The sequence below is a fragment of the Chiloscyllium plagiosum genome, chromosome 25 (assembly GCF_004010195.1).
Source record: "Chiloscyllium plagiosum isolate BGI_BamShark_2017 chromosome 25, ASM401019v2, whole genome shotgun sequence".
Classification (NCBI taxonomy): Eukaryota; Metazoa; Chordata; class Chondrichthyes; order Orectolobiformes; family Hemiscylliidae; genus Chiloscyllium; species Chiloscyllium plagiosum.
The window spans coordinates 16,996,572-17,019,425 of NC_057734.1; the positions used below are offsets into that span (position 1 = coordinate 16,996,572).

General features: G+C 40.5%; 1 protein-coding gene across 2 annotated transcripts in view; it reads left to right on the forward strand.

The window, feature by feature from the left end:
• Positions 1–22,854, forward strand: part of grk3 (G protein-coupled receptor kinase 3) — a 300,505-nt gene that overhangs the window by 179,211 nt on the left and 98,440 nt on the right. For both annotated transcript variants that reach the window (XM_043715596.1, XM_043715595.1), the window contains exons 5-9: positions 131–205; positions 3,619–3,680; positions 6,141–6,192; positions 14,160–14,251; positions 18,162–18,261. In XM_043715596.1, coding sequence (XP_043571531.1) covers positions 131–205; positions 3,619–3,680; positions 6,141–6,192; positions 14,160–14,251; positions 18,162–18,261 — 381 coding nt within the window. The remainder of the gene's footprint in view (positions 1–130; positions 206–3,618; positions 3,681–6,140; positions 6,193–14,159; positions 14,252–18,161; positions 18,262–22,854) is intronic.

The following is a 22,854-nucleotide window of genomic DNA, read 5'->3' on the forward strand; positions in this document are numbered from 1 at the left end:
AGCTCTCAGTTAATTTGCAATTAACAAAAGCGAACAGAAAGCATGATTGTTGGAAAATTAACGTCATACAAAATGTTTTTTACATGTATTAGTATTATAAGGTGCTAATATAGATTCACTGCTGTTGTAGCCTTTCTCCAAGCGAGCTGTGGATCATGTACAAACCCATTTGGCCAAGAAGCAGGTGCCTCCCAGTCTCTTCCAGGTAGGTCCTGATTACAACAATGACACATTTTATACAATAGCTTTCAAAAGTAATAAAACATCTGGGGTTCTTCATATGAGCAGGACAAAGCAAAATGTAACAGCAAGGGCCATTAGAAGATGAATAGGCCAGTTGACTATACAGGCAGAAGTGGCTACCTCAGATGCTGGAAATCAGAGTCTAGATTCGAGTGGTGCTGGAAAAGCACAGCAGGTCAGGCAGCATCTGAGGAGCAAGAAGATTGAAGTTTCGGGCAAAAGCCCTTAATCAGGAATGAATCCTCATTCATTCCTGATTAAGGGCTTTTGCCCGAAATGTCGGTTTTCCTGCTCCTCGGATGCTGCCTGACCAGCTGTGCTTTTCCAGCACCATTCTAACCAGTTGACTATACAGTCAGAGTTGGTTCAAGGAGCACCTTAAACAGTATATGAGTTAGAAAAGAAGAGAGGTAATGGGAGGGATTTCCAAATCTTAGGGCCCATGCAACTGAAGACACAGCTGGCATTAGTGGAGAAGTTAAATCAGAGATGCTCAGGAGATCAGAACTAGATGAGTTTTTTAGAGGGCTGTAGGATTGGAGAAGTTCAGAGAGATAGGAAGGGCTGAGGCCTGAGATTAATTGCTTATCACTGTTTACAGATTTTACATCAAGCCATTGCTTGACAAGGAGTCAATGAGCACAGGAATGATAGGTGAGCAGAACTTGGTGCAAATTAGGACACAATTAGAAAAAGTCTGTATGACACATCTGGCCAAAGACAATAGGCAACTTTGGGAGTCATATAGGCTCAGTGAATTCACTAGCTCCTACGTAAAGGCTCCTGATGTGATATTTGATGTTTTGTTCTAATGACAGTAAACTATATTATGTAATCGTATCTTTGAGACAGGATTTGCTTATCTATAGTGCAGCACTTCGATAAGGCAGCATTAAGACTTATAAGGTAATACTGTATTCCTTTGAGTTTAGAAGGTTAAGGTATGAGCCTTAAAGGCATATATTTAAAAGGATAAAGGGATTTGGAAGGTTGCACAGAGAAGTAATGCTTCATTTATACAGAACACTGGTGACACGACATATGGAATACTGTGTATCATATTGTCACCTTCTTTAAAGGATATAAATACATTTGTACAGTTGAGAGAAGGTTTACCAGACTAATATCTAGACAGAGAATAGGTTGAAAAGACCAGCCTTGTATCCACTGGAGCTTAGAAGAGTAAGAGGCTACTTTGTTGAAACATATAAGATCCTGAAATTTCTTGACAGGAGATAAGTGGAGATGATGTTCCCTCTTATGAAAGAATCCAGAAAATGGGGTCGCTGTTTAAAAATCAGGGGTCATCCATTTAAAACAGCAATGTCATGATTTTTTTTTCGCTGTGAGGTTCATGACCTTTTACAACTCTTTCTTCATGAAAAGCTGGTAGAAAAAGTCCTTTGATATCATTAAGGGTGAGGTAGATATAATCTTGTTAAACATGGGAGTGGAAGTTTATCATTGATGTGTGGAAGATAACTTTGAGGTTACAATTAGATCAACCAACCATCCTATTGAATGATAGAGGGCTGAATGGTCTACTCCTGCTTGTTGTTCATGTGTTGTATACAAAGACAGTTGGCAGAATTTTATAAGCGTCTGAATTATGTTGTCAATGATGAGAAGTGTGGCAGAACCGTACAATAATTGACGTCAAGATCATGTCACTCCTTTTATGCTTTTCAGAAGTGGTGTGATGAGATTTTCACTAGGTAGCCCCAAGATGTCAATTGATGTTCAATACTGACTGTTGAACAGATTGTTAGCAGCTCAACGTGCCTCATTAATATTCACGCTCCCCTCTTACCAAGTTCCCCAAAAACAAGCTGGACAGCAGAAAATCTCAACAAGGAAACCAGAGCAAGTAAACCTGACTAATTCAGCTCCTCTGTTGCTCCAGGTAACATCTACATTGCCTACAGCCAAACTGCAGCCAAGGGTGTGATCCTCTGGCACCAGCCATATGCATTCCTTCTCCATGGGCATTGGCACCAGCCATCTGTAAACCCATCATCACTGTCCTGGCACATCTAGTATGCACTGGAAGTGCACTTGGTATGCATAGCCATGCCAGTATTTAACACTAAAAGGCTGCAGTGGGAACAATTGGCACACAGGGACAGGCACCAGCTTGCAGATTGGACCAGGTTTCATCTTGGGGATGTTCATTTGCTTCCTAGTGCTCACTCAGTTTGTGTCTACCTGCTTGCTGATGGCATCTCTACCTTGTCTTGGAATTACAAATTAATGGAGTCAGGAACCAATCAGTTTGCCTTGCAGTCCACAGCTTAGAGGGTGTACATCTTTTTGAAAGGTAGTGTGGTACCTCAATCTCACATCTGCTCCATGTGCCAGCAGCCTTTGCGGCAAAGACATGGCATGAACCTGGCAGCATGTCATGGATGCACCATTCAGTCAGGGGGTAAGTTAAAAGCAGCCTCCCTTTACCGGTCAAGGTCATTGGTTACAGTCACTAGTCAGAAGTGATATGCAGAAGTAGGAGAGCAGCAGTGGCGTGCAGAGTTGTGTTTGCTCGTTTGGCAGGACATGGCTGTCTCTTTGCACAAGTGGTTTCTGTTTTCTTCTGCAAAGGACAGTATTCTCTCCTTGTAGAGTTGAATATATTGATGTCAGGCACCCTTTGTGCTCTCTTTGCCCTATTATGAGTTGCCCTTTCTTGTAGTGAGAAAAGGGTATGGGAGAATGAGTGAAATGACTTTTGGTGACATGCCTGTTATTGCTGTTGCATATTTGTCAGGTGTACTCCTGTTTGTAAGAATTCCTACATTTTTATAACACACACATTCTAATCATGCTACAGTCCTCAGAATAACAAAGACACACCGTTAAAATGGGTGACAGTTCTTGTTTAGTTTGTACTTATAATTGTGCTTCCTCTTGCCCACGTTTTGTATGTTTTGTTATCTTTACTTCTTCCTTCTCTCGCGTCATCCAACTTTCACTATCCAAAAGACTTAAATGGTGGGATTAGTTCCTGGAAAATTTCCAGTTCGGGAGAGGAACTATTGAGTAAACATTTCTCCAGAGTATCACTTTTTCTCCTTTATAGTAAAGTGCATGCATCCGCATCTGAAAGCAGGTAGAACAGTCCACATTCACATCCCCCTGCCATATTTTAAAGCATTATGCATCATGTTGTGCAATATCCATCAACTATGTAAAGGCTTATTCCTCAGCTAAAGAGATGCAACTACAGATTTGGCAGTTCAGTGTTCTTTACAAAAGTGTAAGTAATTATGTAAGTATGTTATGAAGTTTCACAAATGTACAGCCACCTCCTACCATATGAATATAACCTGTAGACATTCCAGCTCCAGCAACTTGTTCATTTTTTTTGTTTCTTTCTATTAGCCGTACATAGAAGAGATCTGTGACAGCCTACGGGGAAAAATTTTTCAGAAATTTATAGAGAGGTAGGTTCAGTTCAAGTGTACTCATTTTAGAGAACTTGCTGTTAGGTATTTGGTGTTTATTGAGACTTGTTGCAACAATTGTTCAAGGCTAACAATGTGTGGAATTTGTTCACTGACAGTGATGTGCTGTGCAAATTTTACAGCTCAAATTCCAGTTAATATGTAAATGTTGTTACTGGAAAGATGTATCTGTATGAATGCTGTTTATGAAATAATATCTTATGGAATTGCTGTTTATAAAAGAGTGTTTGTGCTGTGTAAGTGCTTCCTGATAATGGGCTACATTGTGCAAAAAGTATTTATAACATAGTATATGTGTGCCAGTGCTGTTTATCAGGGTATGGGTTGTGTGACTGTTGATTATAACAGAGTTGGTATTGTGCCAATGCTGTTCATATATACCTGTATCAATGCTATTTGTGTATGTCAGGGTCTATGCTATATGACTGCTGGTTATAAAATGGTCAGTGTTGTGCAAGTGTTGCTTACGCTGAACTATATGCACTTTAGCAAAATGTTCAGCAAGGTTCTTCATGGTAAGCTAGTTAACAAGGGATCCAGGGGGAGCTAGCCAATTGGCTTGAAGTAGGAGACAGAGGGTGGTGGTACTGGGTTGCTTTTTCAAACTGGAGGCCTGTGACCAACAGTGTACCACAAAGTTTGGTGTTTGGTCCACTGCCTTTATTCATTTATATATGTATGATCTGGATGTTAATACAGGAGGCGCGATTAGTAAGTTTGCAAATGATACCAAAATTGGTGGTGTAGTGTACAGGTTATCTCAGTGTACAACAGGACCTTGATCACATGCACCAATGGGCGGCAGAGTGGCAGATGGAGTTTATTAAAAATAAATGTGAGGTCTTGCATTTTGGTAAGGCAAACCAGTGCAGGACTTATACAGTTAATGGTAGAGTTGTGAGGAGTGTTGCCAAAACAATGAGACCCAGGGATGCAGGTGCATAGTTTCTTGAACGGAGAGTCGCAGCTAGACAGGGTGGGGAAAAAGTGGTGAAGGAGGAGGCTTTCCCTTATTGGTCAGAACAATGAGTATAGGAGTTGGTTACATCATATTGCGGCTGTACAGGACATTAGTAAGGCCACTTTTCGAATAATGGATACAGTTCTGGTCATCCTTCTATAGGAAGAGTTTTGTTAAACTTGAGAGGGTTTACAGAAAAGATTTACAAGGGTATTGCTGAGACTGAAGAGTTTGAATTACATGGAGAGGTTGAATAGGCAAAGGCTTTTTTCCCTGGAACTTCAAGGTTGAGATGTGACCTTATTGAGGTTTAGAAAATTATAAGCGACATGGATAGGAGGAATAGTCAAGGTCTTTTTTCCTCGGGTGGGGGAGTCCAAAACTAGAGGGCATAGGTTTAAGGTGAGAGAGGAAATATTTAAGAGACCTAAGGGGCAACCTTTTCTCACAGAGGGTGGTGCGTGTATGGAATGAGCTGCCAGAGGAAGTGGTGGAGGCTGGTACAATTGCAACATTTAAAAGTCATCTGTGTGGGTATATGAATAGGAAGGGTTTGGAGGGATATGGGCCAAATGTTGGCAAATGGGACTAGGTCAGATTGGGTTGTCTGATCAGCGCAGATGAGTTGGACCGAAGGGTCCATTTATGTGCTGTATGACTCTATGGCATATGATAGCAACTTATAAGTTATGGAAATTTGGGTGTGAAGAAAGGATTTGACTCACCTTCTGTCAATTATTGTCCAGATTCATAAGAAAGAGGAAAGTAACTGACAGATGATTATACTGCTGAAATAGTCCAGTTTGAGTCGCATCTTGAAGGAAAGAAAGGATAGTGATAGAAAATTGCCGAGAAATTATGCAAAATGCATACAAACCTAATGCTAACAGATTCAAGGCAATTTCTAATTGTTCTGGTTCTAATCACTCTCTGGTCAAGCAACATTCTGTAGCTAACTGCCTGAATGATTTTGAGTGAAAACCCGTGCAGTGAGGATTTGGATATATGAGGTGGGCAATGACCTGTTGTCAGTTAGGGCATCTGTTATGTTACAATCATCTTCAGCATTGCTAAGTTGATACAGTTAAAACATAATCAATCAAGGTTCTTTTTGGCCTTTGATATTGTAAACCCTTGGATAGTGCATGTGTTACCAGTAGATGAGAATAGTATTGGGCTTGGTTAGGATGCATTCTATGAATGACGCCTGGTATCCCTCACTGTCTAGGTAATGTATGAACTTCTTGTTTTGACAAGTTACCAGTGAGGTATTGATAGTTGTGAAGTTCTTCTGTAGCATATATCAATGTCGATAAGAGAGATGGGAAGAATATTGGAAGCACAACCAGGATTTTCTTCCATCTGAGATGTAATTGACCTTAATGAGCTTTGTGCCTCTCCCCCACAATTTCAACAGCTTGTCTGCTGTGAACCAGGAAATTCTCACCAAATCTTGTCTTTGATTTTTTTTTTCACAGTGACAGGTTCACTAGGTTTTGCCAGTGGAAGAATGTAGAACTAAACATCCATGTAAGTGTATTGTTTACTTATGGATCATTTGTAATGTTGTTAAAATATGGTGCATATGTTGCTTTTTGCTTTGGATTCATGACCTGCCGCTCTGAAAGTTTGACCTGAGAGTTCGGGGCAGTGTTATTTTGCAATCCAGTATAAAAGTGATGGATATACTTAAATTATGAAAGTTTTGTGCGTCCATCTTTTAGATAAGATGCTAAACTGTGATTCATTTACTTGTTCATTTGGATATTAAAGACTTCCTGACATCATGAAAAGAAAGGAGCAGGGAGTCCTAATCAAAATTCCTCTTCAACAACAGGTTAATAGATTGTTTATCAAATTTCTCATTACTTGCTGTATGCCAGTTGTCTGACTTGTTTGTCTACATAGCATTAGTGACTATACATCAAAGTTATTTATTGGATGTAAGATGTTTTATGATATTGAGTGACATGATAAGGAGTCATACAAACACAGATTTTTTCTACAATGCTAATTCATAGAATCATAGAATGCCTACAGTGTGGAAAGAGGCCATTTGGCCCACTGAGTCTGCACCAAACCTCTGAAGAGCATCCCACCCAGACCCAGCCCTGCTCACTATCACTGTAACCCTGCACTTAGCATGGCTAATCTACCTACCCTACACATCCCTGGACACTACAGGGCAATTCAACATGGCCAATACACCTAACTTGCAGATCTTTAGACCGTGGGAGGAAACTGGAGTACCCAGTGGAAACCCATGCAGACATGGAATAATGTGCAATCCCCGCACAGGCATTCCCATAGACAGACCCAAGGCTGGAATGGAACCTGGGTCCCTTGTGCTGTGAGGCAGCAATGTTAACCACTGAGCCACTGTGCCGCCCAATATTTTATTACATGCTATTTGTACTGATTATTTTTGAGTGACATCTTAGAGTTGTTTGAATTGAATTTGAACTTCTTTCTTGGAAGCTCCTTCTAGATGCAACATCCTCCTGTTTACAGCAAGTGTCAGATTGAAAATTATCTTGGAATTCTAAGAGTTGTCTTCAATTTAACAAGTCCAATTTATCTCCCTTAGTTAGTATTAATAGTTATGTTTTTATTGCCTTTGATATCAACAAAGTGTCCATTATATAATATGGTAGGATACAGTTTTTTTCAGGATCAGCCAGCTGGTCAACTTTTAATTGTATAGCTGGCCTGTTCAAGAGTCACATTACTGACTTAAATAAAAGTACAATACTGTGGATGCCAGAAATCTGAGAAAAACACAGAATACTGTTGAAACTCAGCAGGTCTGGCAGCACCTCTGGAGAAAGAAACAGAATTGACTTTACTTTTCCAATATGACTCTTCTTTGGAACTCTGGCTAATGAAAGGCCACGGGCCAAGTGCTGGTAAGTGGGATTCATGCAGATAGATCAGTGCTGGTGAATTGAGCTGAAGGGCCTCTTTTGTGCTGTGTGACTCTGACTCTGCAGATGCTGCAGACCCATTGAGTTTCTCCAACATTCTTTGTATTTAGATCACTTTGCCGCAGAGAGTTTACCAATGATCCATCATTTGTTCAAATATTGAGAAGACAACTCCCCTTACCATCCAAACCCATCCCCAAAGCTGTTAGGCACCAGCTGGTCATTAGACACCTGACAAGTTTTACCTCTTGTTAGGTAGGTATACTGTATACCAGGAATATCATCAAATTTGAGGTCATGAATACTGTGTGTCCGAATGGATTGTTTTATTGAAATTTTTACCCAAACATTCAAATCAATGACTTTGCAGATATATGCCCACTTCAGCCCATTTTGTTGAATGCATAGTTCTTGTTCTAGACTTGGAGGGTAACCTTATAGAATTTTGTTTCAAGGTTGCTGGATTTATTGATTTGCCCAAAGGGACCCTTTAAACCATAAATGGAGACAAATTATCCTGTTGAAATATAAATTAGGATGATTTCTGTGTAATTGAACACCCTTGCAGGTGAATGAAATCCACTGATCCTGTTTCATCTCCCTAATGATTCTCTTATCCTAACAAAACACTGAATCATAATCTACTTTCACAGTATCTGTTGAATTCTGTGAAGAGTTTTCAATTTTATTTAAAGCTTTTTCCATACACTTAATATCTCCAGTTTCTTTCACAATGCCCATTGCAGTAATCTACTTACTGAATGACGGCCAGCAGACTCTGTGTCTTCAGTTTGTTTATGATTTTTGATGTAGAGGTAGGATAGTCAATAGTCATATGATTACCTGTTAAGTTCATGCTAATGATAGTCACACAAACCCAATCTTGGACTTCATGATTAGCTTTACAGCTAAATATTTTGAATTGCAGAGCTGGCACCACCTAATCAAGGGTAACTTGGTTGAGCAATAAAATTCTGCAGCTTGTAATGCACTTTGGCACAGCCACATAAACCAGAACCACTCAAAATTGATGGCTATCCTTTGAAGTCAGCTAAGACTCTTGATGAAGAATGTAATCAGTCAGTGGTCAGCTGTTTCCTGGCAACATTGGATGTTGAAGAACGTGTTAAGCTTTTCATTACTATGTTGTCAATTGGCATGTCACTTTAAGGACTATTTTGATTAAACACAATCAGTGAATTTTAGAAATGGAGCAGGAGGCACCACTTACGAAGGAATGATCCTGAAAGCCACGTTGCTTCAGCTAAGTGACAGGAAAGCAACAAGAAGCCGGGAATAATTTTAGATTGTTTAGAAGGACAGCATGATGGCTCAGTGTTTGTTACTGCTGCCTCACAGCACCAGGAACAACCTTGGGTGATTGTCTATGTCTATGTGGAGTTTGCATATTCTCCTTGTGTCTGTCTGGATTTCCCCTGGATGCTGCAGTTTCCTCGTACAGCCCAAAGGTGTGCAGGTTGGGTGGATTGGCCATGCTAAATTGTCCATAGTATCCATGGATGTGTACTCTAGATGGTTTAGCCATGTTAAATACAGAGTGACAGGAATAGGGTGGGGTTGGTGGTGGTTTGGGGTGGGTCTGGGTGAGATGCTCTTTGGAGGGTTGGTACAAACTCCGTTAGCCAAATGGCCTCTTTCCACACTATAGGGGTTCTCTTCTCTGATCTTTACAACTGCATTATAACACTACAGAATCTTAACGCACAGCAAATGCAGAATCTGAGACTATACATGGACCTCAAAAGCCAGATATCATTTAAGGGTAGTCTAACACATCTCCACTACAACAGCAGGCAAGTCCCGCTGGGTTTTCCTTTGAGAGAAATGCATTTACTTCCAAGATGGAACAATTGCTGAAATACATCAGGCATAGTTTTTCCCAGGATGATATTTACTTTTATTAAGAGGAGCTGGTAGTAATTAGTTTATTATTTAAATAGAGATGTGACCCTTTTAGTGAGCACTTCACAATAAAACTCAAATACTTTATGAAAAGTTAGTGGGCTGTGTAATAGTGCAGCTAACGGAATATTGGTGCTTCTTTCATGGGATTGGAGTATAAGAGTAGGAAAGTCTTACTGCATCTCTACAAGCTGCTCTTGAGACCACATTTGTGAACAGCTTTGATCACCTTATTTAAGGAACTATATCATTTCATTGGAGGAAGTTCAGAGAATGTTCACTAGGATGATCCTTGGTACAGAGAGATTGTGTTATAAGGAAAGGTTGGAATGTAGAAGAGTAAGAGGTGACCTCATTGAAACATATAAGATTCTCAAGGGGCTCAGCAGGTTAAATGCTGAGAGGATATTTCTCCTCGTGGGAGAGCATAGGACCTGAGGACATAGTCTCAGAGTAAAGGTATGCCAATTTCAGCCCAAGATGATGATGAAGTTCTTCTCTCAGATGGTTCAGAGTATTTGGAACTCTTTGCCACATAGAGCCACATAGAGTAAGGGCAGAATCCTTATGTACATGTAAAGCTGTGATCAATATTTTATTAAAGTAGTAGGAGAATTGAGGGTTATGGGGAAAGTGGAACAACCAAGATCATGTTGAATGGCAGAGCAGGGTTAAGGGGCCAAATGGCCAACTCCTGTGTCTATTTCTTATGCACTTGTGGTCTTCACCTGTAACTCAGTTATAGATGCATGACTGATTTGATTTGATGAAGGGATTTGATGATTGATTCCTGATGAAGGGCTTTTGCCCGAAATGTCGATTTTACTGCTCCTTGGATGCTGCCTGAACTGCTGTGCTCTTCCAGCACCACTAATCCATAATCAGGTTTCCAGCATCTGTAGTCATTGTTTTTACCTACCTGATTTGATTTGAGTTGAACTGTCCAAAGGATCGTACAACACCAGTGGCACTATCACCTGATGAAGGAGCGTCGCTCCGAAAGCTAGTGTGCTTCCAATTAAACCTGTTGGACTATAACCTGGTGTTGTGTGATTTTTAACTTTGTACACCCCAGTCCAACACCGGCATCTCCAAATCATGTCCAAAGGATGTCAGAGTAGGAGTCTACTGCCTAATTTCAAGTTGCCAGAGACGATCCTAAGTTAAGGTGAACATTTAAGGTGTATACAGGCCAAGTAAATGATATGTCCAGTCTGGAATTGCTGCTTACAGATTGATATGTTGGCTGGCATGCATTAAATACAGGATAATACAAAGGCCAAAGTGTGATCCACAGTAAATGGTATAGAGACCAGAGTGCATTACTTTCAGGTTAGCACATGAGCCAGAGTGTCACCCACAGAATAGCACACAGTTTAGAACATGCTGTAAAGATGTTGCATACCAATCTTGAAATGCCTTTTCTTTCCAAGCAGCATGGCTTAGATGGGCATTAGCCAATCAAACAAAGAATAATGTGCTTATAGTCTTGGCACTTGTATGTGACAACCACCTTTGAATCATCGACCTCGGTGTGAACAAAAGAATAAAGGATGTCATATTTACAATACTCACAATCTTTCAATTATTTTCTGGGTTCATAACAATGAGAAAAGAGAAGAGGCCGATGGTGCTGAAGTAGTCCAGTTCGAGTGTTCTACCGAAGGAAATTATGATAGAAAATTGCTGAGAAATTATGCAAAATACGTACAAACCTAATGCTAACAGATTCAAGGCGATATCTCAGCCCTCTGGTTCTAATTGTCTGTTTGATCAACATTCTGCAGCTAACTGCTTGAATGATTTTATGAATGAAAACTTGTGCCAGTGGGGTTTGGATAGATGAGGCAAAGAAGGCAATATGTTTGATTTCCACTCTGTGGTCGATGATTGCTTACAGATTAACATGTTGGCTGGCATGCCGTATGTACAGGATAACAAACAAGCCAAAATGTATTCCACGCTAAATGGTATACAGTCAGAACTGCACACAGGCTAGAAGAGCATTGTTAGAATGACATGCAGATTAGAACATACTGTGGTATACCAGTCTCTCTAGGTGCTGCAAACATTAATGGTAGTACTATGTAAAAAGAACTGCTGTTATTATTACATCCTTAGACAATGTCTGAAAGCAGTTTACTGTACATATAAATTACCTTGTGAAGCAGATAAACAAAGTGCTATTCATGCACAGCAAGATCCACGAACATTGATCAAGTGATAAATAGTTTTTTTTCAAATGTTGGCTAATGGAATTATATTATTAAGTCCATTATTCAGGGAATTTCCTGCTCACCATTGAAAAATATTGTAAGATTTCTAAAATACATCCACCCGAACTTCCAGAGTGGACAGATCATATCTTATCAGAAGAACTGGCACGTTAGACAATGCAGCATTTCTTCTGTTCGATAGTCAAGCTTCCACCCAGATTATTTGTTTTATTTGTACACCTTGAAACCGCATCTCTCCAATACAAGAAGCATGAGTTTTTTTTAAAATTAGATTACTTTCTGTGGAAACAGGCCCTTCGGCCCAAGAAGTCCACACTGACCCACTGAAGCGCAACCCACCCAGACCCATTCCCTTACACCTGACACTACGGGTAATTTAGCATGGCCAATTCACCTGACCTGCACATTTTTTGAAGTGTGGGAGGAAACCGGAGCACCCGGAGGAAACACACGCAGACACGGGGAGAATGTGCAAACTCCACACAGAGAGTTGTCTGAGGCAGGAATTGAACCTGGGTCTCTGGCGCTGTGAGGCAGCAGTGCTAACCACTGTGTCACCGTGAGTTCTGTTAACTGAGCCAACCTAACTTTAACAAATGTGATATAGTTGCAGTAATCTCAGTGCATACTCTACAGCACATAAACATCTTGCTTCGGATCACTGACTCACGCTTATCCTATGTTGTCTCTATAATTTGCTAGCATTCAATATTCTTAAACATTTTGTTTTGTACAAGCTTTGTATACCACCTTTTCTTATGAATCCTCTATTATTAATTACATAAACAATTCCCTCCATAACATTCAAACTCACATTAGTTCTATTGTGTAGATGAAGATCATTCAACACATTGTGTCTACAACTGCTCTTCAGATGAGCATCAAGGCTTCGTGCAATTCTGTTGTTTCCCACTATCCTTGCACATTGCTTCTGTTTAAATAATCATCTAATGACTTCTTCAATTACTCAATCAAGCTTGTCTTCATTACACTTCCAGGCAATGTATTCAATAACTGAATCCCTTGTTATGTCAAAAAGATTTTTCTTTCATCACATTTGTAAATTATTTAAATTTGGTGCCCTTTGAACCTTTTACGAGTGGGAACCATTTCTCCCAATCTATTATATACAACCCCCCCCTCATGATTTTGAAAACTTCTATCCTTCTTAATCTTCTTCAGTCCAAGGAGAACGTTCCCAATCTCTCCAATCTATCCTCAACTGAGGTTTCTCATCACTGGACACATTCTTGTAAATTCTATATATTACCTCAATCACCTTATCAAGTGATCCAATGACTATAATTCTGTAGGGCAGGTAAGAAAGAATAATTTAACAATATTGCAACAATGTAAGTTTAGATTTCTTTTCCCCATTGAGTTTTAACTATTTAACCCTGTGTAAGCCAATGGAAACCTAATTAGGCATACATCTGACTCTGGCATATTTGGTTTTGCAGTAAATATGATTCCACTAATGAAAGCTGCATGGATTAATACTTGTATTTATTGAAGCATGCAGGAAGTGGGAGTATATTCATGTGATGTTAAAATTGGACAGTGATCAAAATGACAGCAAAAATGACAAATTATTTGCAATAATGAATTCATTTGTTACCATTCATGTTGCTTTATATACAGGAAACAGACCATATATGCTGCTTTTTTTTTGAAAGAAAGCACTTCTTGCACAAGGCTTATGTGTTCCACATTATCATTGCACATCCTGTGCCCCTTTCTGTAACAACAGCTTCTATTCTCTATCCTGTTCTGCAATAATGCTTTACATCCCATGCCATTTCTTGAAGTAATACCCTCTACACTAAATAGGAAGTGATATCCCACTTCATATCACTTCCTGTGATAATACTTCCCTTTTTGCATTGACTCTTACAGAAACAACCACTGTCTTAGGGTATTGTTGCAAGGCGTAATGTCTTTGAGAGGATAAGTGCAAGTTCGCTTAACTATCTGAACAAGATGTAGATATGTTCGTAAAGCATTGAAACACATACTTACATTTTCTCAGCATGATAAGCGGTGGCACAGTGGTTAGCACTGCTGCCTCACAGCGCCAGAGACCTGGGTTCAATTCCCGCCTCAGGCAACTGTCTGTGTGGGTGTCTGCGTGGGTTTCCTCCAGGTGCTTTGGTTTCCTCCCACATTCCAAAAATGTGCGGGTTAGGTGAATTGGCCATGCTAAATTGCCTGTAGTGTTAGGTGAAGGGGTAAGTGTAGGGGAATGGGTCTGGGTGGATTGCTCTTCGCAGGGTCAGTGTGGACTTGATGGGCGGAAGGGCCTGTTTCCACACTGTAAGTAATCTAATCTAATGATTGATGCAATCCTATCGAATGAAATGTCACTTGCTGCTAATCAGTGGACAGGAGTTATGGTATTTCATTTGTTTTGCAGCTAACAATGAATGACTTCAGTGTACATCGTATAATCGGAAGGGGAGGATTCGGCGAGGTTTATGGTTGCAGGAAAGCTGACACTGGAAAAATGTAATTTTATTCCTACATTCACTATTTATTTCTAAGAAGTTTAGTTTTATTTCAGTATATTAATGTGCATGCCATTTGTATGCAATTACATGGAAGATAATAAGTGGACTGTTTTTTGTGACTGGACAACATTCAAGCTGAAATTACTATTTACAGATTAATATGTTGGCTGGTGTGTATTAAATATAGGATAATACACAGGCCAAAGTGTTTTCTGCACTAAATGGTGTAGAGATCTGAGTGTATTACATTTAGGATAGTACACAATTCAGTGTGTCACACACAGGATAACACACAAAATACCATATGCTGCAAAGCTGTTGCATTCAGATCTTGACATGTTTTTCTCTCCAAGCAGCCTTGGCTAATGTTCATCTGAAGAGTTTAAAAAAAAAATTGCTCATAGGCCTGGCACACACATGTGACTATTACCTTTTAATCAACTACTTCTGTGTGAACAAAAGCATAAAGGATGACATACTTACAATTTTACAAACAGTGATCCTAGCTGTTACCCTCCCTACCCCATAATTCAAATCTTCTATTTAACAACTCAGTTAATATTGAAAACCAGCAAAGTTTGAAAATCTATGAATTTTATGTAGAGGTATGATAAGAAGTTGAAGCTGACAATAGAACTCTATATTGAATGCCAATTTTTAATTCAGAGTGTTAACTGAGCATTTGTCTTGAGGTACAGGCTTGTAATTTATATCAAGGTATTAACTGAAGAAAAGTGGAGTCCAGAATCCTGAAACACATTGCCACATTTTGTGAATAATCGTTTATGCAGAAACGAAACGTCTCAGATTGAGCCGTATCCAGTACCTTAACTCATGGTGATCAGTAAGATTGTGCATGAGATACTTGTGCTGCTTTTTACACAGATACACTTTTTTTTTCCCACATTCGATGGCAATTCCAAATGGATAATAAAGAGTTTAGTTGTGGGAGGCTAACTTGGAATAGGAAAGGGAAGAGAAAATTGAAAAATAATTAAAATACAATGAAGACCTGTTTTAGTCTCCATAGATTTAAACCAGAGGCATTGATGGGAATATCTAGAAGATTATGCTGAGTTTTCAGTTTAGAGAGTGAGAAGAAGGTTGGGAGCATGGAGCATCTTGTGGTTCAACCTGAGGAGGTTATTTGCCAGTGAGGCATTTGGACACCTGTTCTACCAGTTAAGGATGGTCACAATTTTGGTTAAAGTGCAAACTAATTTCAATATTTCCTGCCTGCTCCCTGAAAATTGGGTTTTATTTCCTGATTAAGCGACAATAGTATCACCAGATTATGTCGCTAAGGTCCATGATTTTCTAAACTGTAGCATTTTTGCCATTATTGTTCATGAAAATAAAACTGAATTAGCAACTCGAGTCCAGGTCTTCAGACTACCAGCAGTACAGACATGACTGAGCTAAGCCTATTCCTCCAACCAGTATTTCATCATAGGAAATTAGCTCTGACTCTATCCAGCATTGGATCAGCATTTGCACTAAGACAGGATTTGTATGGCAATGTCAGCCATATTCCTGAAAGTAAAATATTTAAGGATCCCAAAAGCTATTTAATAGCAACCGAGAGAGTTTGTTTATGGTAAGTGTCTGAGTGAGTGTGGTGACGGGATTAATACAAGGTGTGAGGTGGCTATTGGGGTAAGCATGTAGGTGGATGACTGAGGTGGCAAGTGAGTGGGGTAAAGTAGCAAGTTGATGAATGAGTAAGTGGGAAGGTGTGCTGAGGGTGCGGGAGGTGAGTAAAAGGGTTGGGTGGATCAGATGTTGGGGGTGGTGTGGGGTGTTGTTAAGGTGTCTGTGGTGTTTGTGACTTAGTGGGTTATAGTTAGTCATGGGTTAGAGCACCTTTTTATGACTTAGTAACTTTTCCTGGCTAACTATTAAAGTAACAGAGTCAGAATTCTTCAAAGAGTCTGCCTCATATTCAGATTTGGGAGGATTCCAGATGCAGTGTAATTGCCCATCAGATGTTCAGACATCCTGATCAATTACTGCATAGTCAGTGTATCAGAACATTGAAGAGGTCCAGGCACACATCTTTAAGAGTGTTTCAGTCTCCGACTATCTGGAGATCAGAAGATCTGTGCCTGTATTTATTTTTTAAGTATCAACTCTGTTGCAACTAAATTAGATAATTTGTCCTGACAGAGAGAGGATTTCAATAGTAGCCTAGCATTTATCAATGAGACAGTATGAGCTATATAAAAATTGAAAACAGCTTGTGAATGAGCTTTATAAAAAAAAATCAATTGTGCCTTTTTATAACCATTGACAGTGTGTCCTTTCATTAAAAGGATGAAGATGAATGTTTTTTTTCCTACTACACTTGGAAAGTTTAAAAAACTAAAGTAAGGATGAAGGAATTCATTCATCCAATTTGATTGAGGCTTATATAAAAACCACAATCCACCCAAGAACAACATCCAAAATCTTTTAACCCTTCCCGTGATAGTACCTCTATCACCATTCTCAGGGGAGTAATCCAAGTTTTAATCACTTTTTTTTCTGTGAAAAATGCTTCCTGACAGCATTTATGATGTTCATTACCATTTTTTAACATCTATATTCCTTTGTCTTGCAATTGAGTTTGAATTTGAAATAGATTAACTACTGTTTCAACTAGTATCTTAAGATGTGTCTATATAATTATCTCCCTCATGTACAGTCTGTCAAAGCAGAATCAAGAAGTCGCTACTCTGACACTAGGGATATAGCTGATTACAAACTTGAACCCATATTTTCATTGTTTCTCTTGTGCCTCAGTAGAGTTATAGAATCAAAATGATGTACAGCATGGAAACAGACCCTTCGGTCTAACTTATCCATGTCAACCAGATATCCTAAATTAATCTAGCCGCATTTGCCAGCATTGGCCCATATCCCTGAAGAAGGGCTAATGCCCGAAACGTCGATTCTCCTGTTCCCTAGATGCTGCCTGACCTGCTGCGCTTTTCCAGCAACACATTTCCATCCCATATCCCTCCAAACCTTTTAAATGTTGTAATTCTGTCCGCCTCTACCATTTCCTCTGGCAGCTCATTCCATACACGCATCATTCTGTGAAAATGTTGCCCCTCAGGGCCCTTTTAAATGTTTCCTCTTTCACCTTAAATCTATGCCCTCAAGTTTTGGACTCCCCCACCCCTAGGAAAAGACATTGACTATTCACCCTATCCGGGTCTGTCATGAGTTTGCAAACTTCTATAAAGCCACCCCTCAGCCTCTGACGCTGCAGGGAAAATAGCCCCAGCCCATCCAGCTCAAATCCTCCAATCCAGGTAACAGTTTTGTAAATCTTTTCTGAACCTTTTTGTGTTTCACTGTGACTCTCCTGTAGCAAGGGAGACTATAACTGAATGCAGATTCCAAAAGTAGCCTCACCGAGGTCCTGTGCAGTTGCAACATGACTTCCCAGCCAAAACAGAATGCATTATTCCAAGTGGAGCCTGACAAAAACACCAATAAGGTACATCATGACAATCTCAAGAATTTTACTGCAACGTTAAAGCTCAATAGTCTGTTGTTGAAAAGTGACTCAGCTCTGATGTTTCAGGCAATCCCATTTTAAATCCAGCACAATCTCATGTCCTTTTTAACTTTTTTCCTTGGATGAGGGGAAGTAATCATTATTTTAATAATGTATTATCTTGTTCCATGAGGGTTATGTTGGGTCATAGCTGACAGCAATTTGCCTTTCTGTTGGATGTTCGGATGTTTTACAAATAATGAAAAAAATTGATTGCAATCATGTTTTTCATCTCCTTTGCTTTCACTGTGTATCTGGCTGCCCAGCCTGAATCATAGGTCCATACTATGTCCTGTGCATTTTCTCTTGGTGAATCATACTGTGACCGTTTGTGTAATTATCCTGTTCTACTTGTGGTTTTCAGGTATGCCATGAAGTGTTTAGATAAAAAGCGAATCAAGATGAAACAGGGAGAAACATTAGCCCTTAATGAGCGAATCATGTTGTCACTAGTCAGCACTGGGGTGAGTTTGGATGCAGTTTTATTTTTATAAGCATGTTGTTTGTAAAAGATGATACTTGTTTTGGAACTTGCCACTAGTGAAAATAGTGGTAAACTTCACATCTTTCTTTCTCCAAACATGAGTGTCACCTGCCCAGAAGCTTTGGAATTGTTCAGACTTTGTTGACTGGTGCTATTATGGAATTAAAACACTTCTGCATTCTATGCAGTGCCAAGTAATGATGTTCTTCCTACGTTTTTTGATAATAAATCATTTGTAATGCATAACTTCCTTTAGTTGAATCTGACTTTGAATTTAGCAGAGGTTCTCATAGCCTTTTAAAACTCCCTTTATGAAACAAGCCGTTTGTATTCGACTCCACATACTTCGTTCAACCATGTAACACACAGCCATGTTCACAGTAAAAGAAAGGCTATGCCCCTCATGCCTCAAGATCAAATAACAATGAGCTAACAATATCACATATTCCGAGTATGGTTATTTCTTGCTACTCATAACGTCAGCACCTCACCCAGGGCATTTTTAAACAAATGAGAGCAAGTATAGTTTTGTCAAGGGTGTATAACTGGAAAATGTCTAATGTTGCAATGCGCTGGTAAACAAAATAGTTCAGTGTGGACTGCAAATTATCTTGGATTGACCTAATCAGCTAACCTAATTGAAGTTTTCAGAATGATAGATGTTGATAGAGCAAAATAATCTTTGGTGCAATAATTAGAGGTCATTAATTCAAAATCACTGGAAATATATTCTAGGGGTGAGATAAGAGGACGTTTTTATATACGGTTGATTGTCAGAATCTGGAAAACACGACCTGATTCCATAAATAATTTAAAAACAGAGTTAGACAGGTATTTGAGGATGAGGAAATTGCTGTTTTACAGGTAAAAGGCCAGTGCATCAGACTAGACAGAAGCAATCTATCAAAGGCCTGATGGACCAAATGGCCTCCTTGTTGTATGTTTCTCTGTTTCTCCAGGAGGAGAAGTATTTTCTCACACATTTCCAGTGGAATGGTGGGACAAACTGAAAGGTGAATATAACAAGCATAGCAATATCATTGGCAAATGACCTTGGCCCTTGGTTTGGAAGATGCATGTAACTGATATGTGGTGGGCACAAAAAATTAATTAATTCATCATCAATTTTCTGTTTCTGTCCCAAAATCCTTTGGCCTGGTAAATAGACTAATAGTTTACAGCCAGCCTGTGCTGTAAAAGCATCTCATCAGACCCTGATTTGGCCTTCATCCATCTTCCACAACAAGTCATATTGTATCAGACGCCTTGGAAGAGCCAATGGGAGTGGAAGCGTGAGTTAAGTTTCCTCTTCCCTTGCTGATGGAGAACCACTGTGATGCCCCAGCTACTATCTTGACTGATAAATCAAAATCTGAAACTGAGACATTTTAAAGTCTGTATATTCCCCTTGGTACAGAAATGAGGTAATGGGACTTGATTGGGGTCTACAAAATCATGAGAGGTATAGACAGGGTGGATAGTAAGAAGCTTTTTTTTTTGCCAGAGTGGGGGACTCCATTCCTAGGGGTTGCGAGTTCAAAGTGAGAGGGGAAAGGTTTATGGGAGATATGCGTGGAACGTTCTTTACGCAGATGGTGGGTGCCTGGAACACTTTGCCAGCGGAGGTAGTAGAGATGGGCAGCATAGCATTATTTAAGGTGTATCTAGACAGATACATGAATGGGCAGGGAGCAACAGGATACAGACCCTTAGAAAATAGTTGACCGGTTTAGATAGAGGATCTGGAACAGGGCGGGCTTGGAGGGCCGAAGGGCCTGTTCCTGTGCTGTAATTGTTTTTGTTCTTTGTTCAAGGGGCTTCAGAGCCTCCTCTCAAATTCCCATTGACAAAGTGCAAGGCTGAAATGAGCAGACCTGTGACTATGAGCATTCCTGTACAATGGTTTCTCATTTCAGTCCTGTCAGCCTCATCAACTCCGAGCCTTTCTTAAAAACACATGGTTCTAAAGGCATCCAGTAGTGTCTCTGTTTCGAGACCCACTCAGCCTCAGCAGCATTCAACTCTCTTGATGGAACTTCTAATACTGTAGTCATGTTGTCCAATCCATTGGCTCTCCAGTGTTGCAATCAACTCAGTGAAAGTGAGGACTGCAGATGCTGGAGATTAGTGTCAAGGGTTGGGGTCTGGATAAGCACAATAGGTCAGGCAGCATCCGAGGAGCGGAGAATCGACGTTTCGGGCAAAAGCCCTTCATCAGTAATGAGACTGTGAGCTGAGGGGGTGGTGAGATAACTGGGAAGGGGTGAGGCTGGGGGTAGGTAGCTAGAGTGCAATAGGTAGAAGGAGGTGGGGGTAATGGTGATAGGTCAGAGGGGAGGGTGAAGTGGATAGATGGGAAGAAAGATAGGCAGGTAGGACAGGTCATGAAGGCAGTGCCGAGTTGGAAGGTTGGAACTCTGATAAGGTGGGGTTAGGGGAAATGAAGAAACTGATGAAATCCAGTTTGCCATGGGGTTGAATGGTCCCAAGGCTGAAGATGAGGTGTTCTTCCTCCAGGCGTCGGGTGACTAGGGATTGCAATGGAGGAGGCCCAGGACATACATGTCCTTGGTGGAGTGGGAGGGGGAGTTGAAATGTTCAGCCACAAGGCGGTGGGGTTGGTTGGTGCGGATGTCCTGGAGATGTTCTCTGAAGTGCTCTGCAAGTAGGTTTCCTGTCTTGCCAATGTAGAGGAGACCAAATCGGCAGCAATGGCTATAGTAAATGACATGTGGAGGTGCAGGTAAAACTCTGATGGATGTGGAAGGCTCCTTTGGGGCCTTGGAGCTGAGGGGGGAGGTGTGGATGCAGGTTTTGCAATTCCTGCAGCGGCAGGGGGTGGTGCCGGGAGGGAAGGGTGGGTTGGTGGGGGGGCATGGACCTGATGAGCGTTGCAGAGGGAATGGTCTTTACAGAAAGTGGATGGGGTTGGTAGGGAAATATATCACTGGTGGTGGGGTCTGTTTCTCTATAGTGGAAATGGCTGAGGATGATGCAATGTATACGGAGGTTGGTGGGGTGGAAGGTGAGGACCAGGGTGGTTCTGTCCTTGTTGCAATTGAAGAGGTGGGGTTCAAAGGGCGGAGGTGCGTGAAGTGAAGGAGATGTGCTGGAGGGTATCATTAACCTCCAGTGTTGCAGTTTTGCCTGCCAACTTGAACTGTGCAGCAAAGGAAACCTGTTAATTGCTGCCTTCTTTAAGATTGTGACACCATGTAGACACCAGTGAAATAGATTAGATCGAAGGGTCCATTTCAGTGCTGTACATCTCTATGACTCTATGACCCTGATCGTCTCATACCATCAGTTATTTTCTATTTTGGGAAGATTCCATCCAATTTCCAAAGCTGTCCTGACCAAAGGTATTTATAACAAATAGATTTTTATAGCTGGTGCTGTGTCACATATTACACCGATATGCATTTTCAGCAATTTTCCAGTTCAAATAATTTTACTCACTGTAACGCTGGTTTTTGCCTCACTTCTGAGGGAAATGGATCTGTTCTATTTGCTGCATGGAGGCCCCTCATAACTGCATACAACTTAATTAAATCTCCATTCTGGTTGCTTTTTTCAAAGTAAATAAGCTAACCAATCATTCCTAATAGCTAAAAGTCTCCATTTCGGACAATGTTCTTTTGACATTGATTTAGAGAGGATACAATGCAATCACATCCTCCTGGTTATGTGGCAACCAGAACTGGTTGTCATGTTCTGGCTGGTGGTTGTGCAGTTCAACATAAGCACCTCCTCTTATAGTCTGTGCCATGTATGTTTGTTTAATTTATGAGTACTGAATTAAAATTTTCTCCTTACATTGTCAGATTTCTTAGTTATTAACTTTGGTATATTTAAATTCCTCTTTCCTTGATTCTAAAGTTATTTTGTATTACATATTGTGAAGCGAAAATGATTCACCAACTTCTCTCAAAGGTCCTATTTACACTGTGACGAGCAGACTGTGAGGAAGCACATAATATTGGGCTAAAGTGACTTAATACTGTCATCCAGAGAATTAATTTTGATGGCAAAGTCAGCATTTACTGACCAACCTGTTAGAACCACTGGCGCTTTATATTTACTTGTGAAGCAGAACGACAGCGCGTACGTCTGAAAAACAGCTGCTTGGCAAACAGGAGCTGCCGTTTGGCACGAGGGCTGGCCCTTAAAAAATCTTAATACAGTCAGACTGAGTCAACATGTTTTTTTTTGTGAAAGCTGGAAATGTGTTGCTGGAAAAGCGCAGCAGGTCAGGCAGCATCCAGGGAACAGGAGAATCGACGTTTCGGGCATCAGCCCTTCTTCAGGAATGGGGAAAGTTTGTCCAGCAGGCTAAGATAAAAGGTAGGGAGGAGGGACTTGGGGGAGGGGCGTCGGAAATGTGATAGGTGGAAAGAGGTCAAGGTGAGGGTGATAGGTCAGACGGGGGTGGGGGCGGAGAGGTCGGGAAGAAGATTGCAGGTTAGGAAGGCGGTGCTGAATTCGATGGATTTGACTGAGACAAGGTGGGGGGAGGGGAAATGAGGAAACTGGTGAAACCCGAGTTCATCCCTTGTGGTTGGAGAGTTCCTAG